This window comes from Penaeus monodon, chromosome 24, assembly GCF_015228065.2.
Source record: "Penaeus monodon isolate SGIC_2016 chromosome 24, NSTDA_Pmon_1, whole genome shotgun sequence".
NCBI lineage: Eukaryota > Metazoa > Arthropoda > Malacostraca > Decapoda > Penaeidae > Penaeus > Penaeus monodon.
Window position 1 is genome coordinate 35,017,021 of NC_051409.1, and position 321 is coordinate 35,017,341.

The following is a 321-nucleotide window of genomic DNA, read 5'->3' on the forward strand; positions in this document are numbered from 1 at the left end:
GTGAGCGAGTGAATTGTATTTCAAAGTGAATATGAAAAAGAAAAAGAATGAAAAGATTAGAAATTTTGTATATCATGTGTAATAACCAGGAGTGCCATTCAAGAGATGTTATTTTTATCACATCAAAGGTACATGGAAACTGCGTTGGGGTCTGTGGCCTGTTGGAATATCTCATTCTTAAAGGAAGGCTCGGCAAAACACAGCCATGGGCTTGACTTCAGAAAGGCAGAGGACTGTTTAGCAAAGTTGGGACGTGTGACCAGAGAGTCGTTTCTAGAAATTGTAAGTTAGATATGATTTTGTTGATTTTTGTTTTTTTCA

The 321-nt window shown here is 36.8% G+C and overlaps 1 protein-coding gene across 1 annotated transcript in view; it reads left to right on the top strand.

Annotated features, from left to right (window-relative positions):
- The window catches only part of LOC119588740 (probable E3 ubiquitin-protein ligase HERC4), a gene marked incomplete in the record, with an annotated part of 34,030 nt that overhangs the window by 15,538 nt on the left and 18,171 nt on the right, over positions 1-321 (top strand). Inside the window, 1 exon segment of the mRNA XM_037937381.1 lies at positions 129-282. Within this exon segment, the coding sequence (XP_037793309.1) occupies positions 129-282 (154 nt within the window).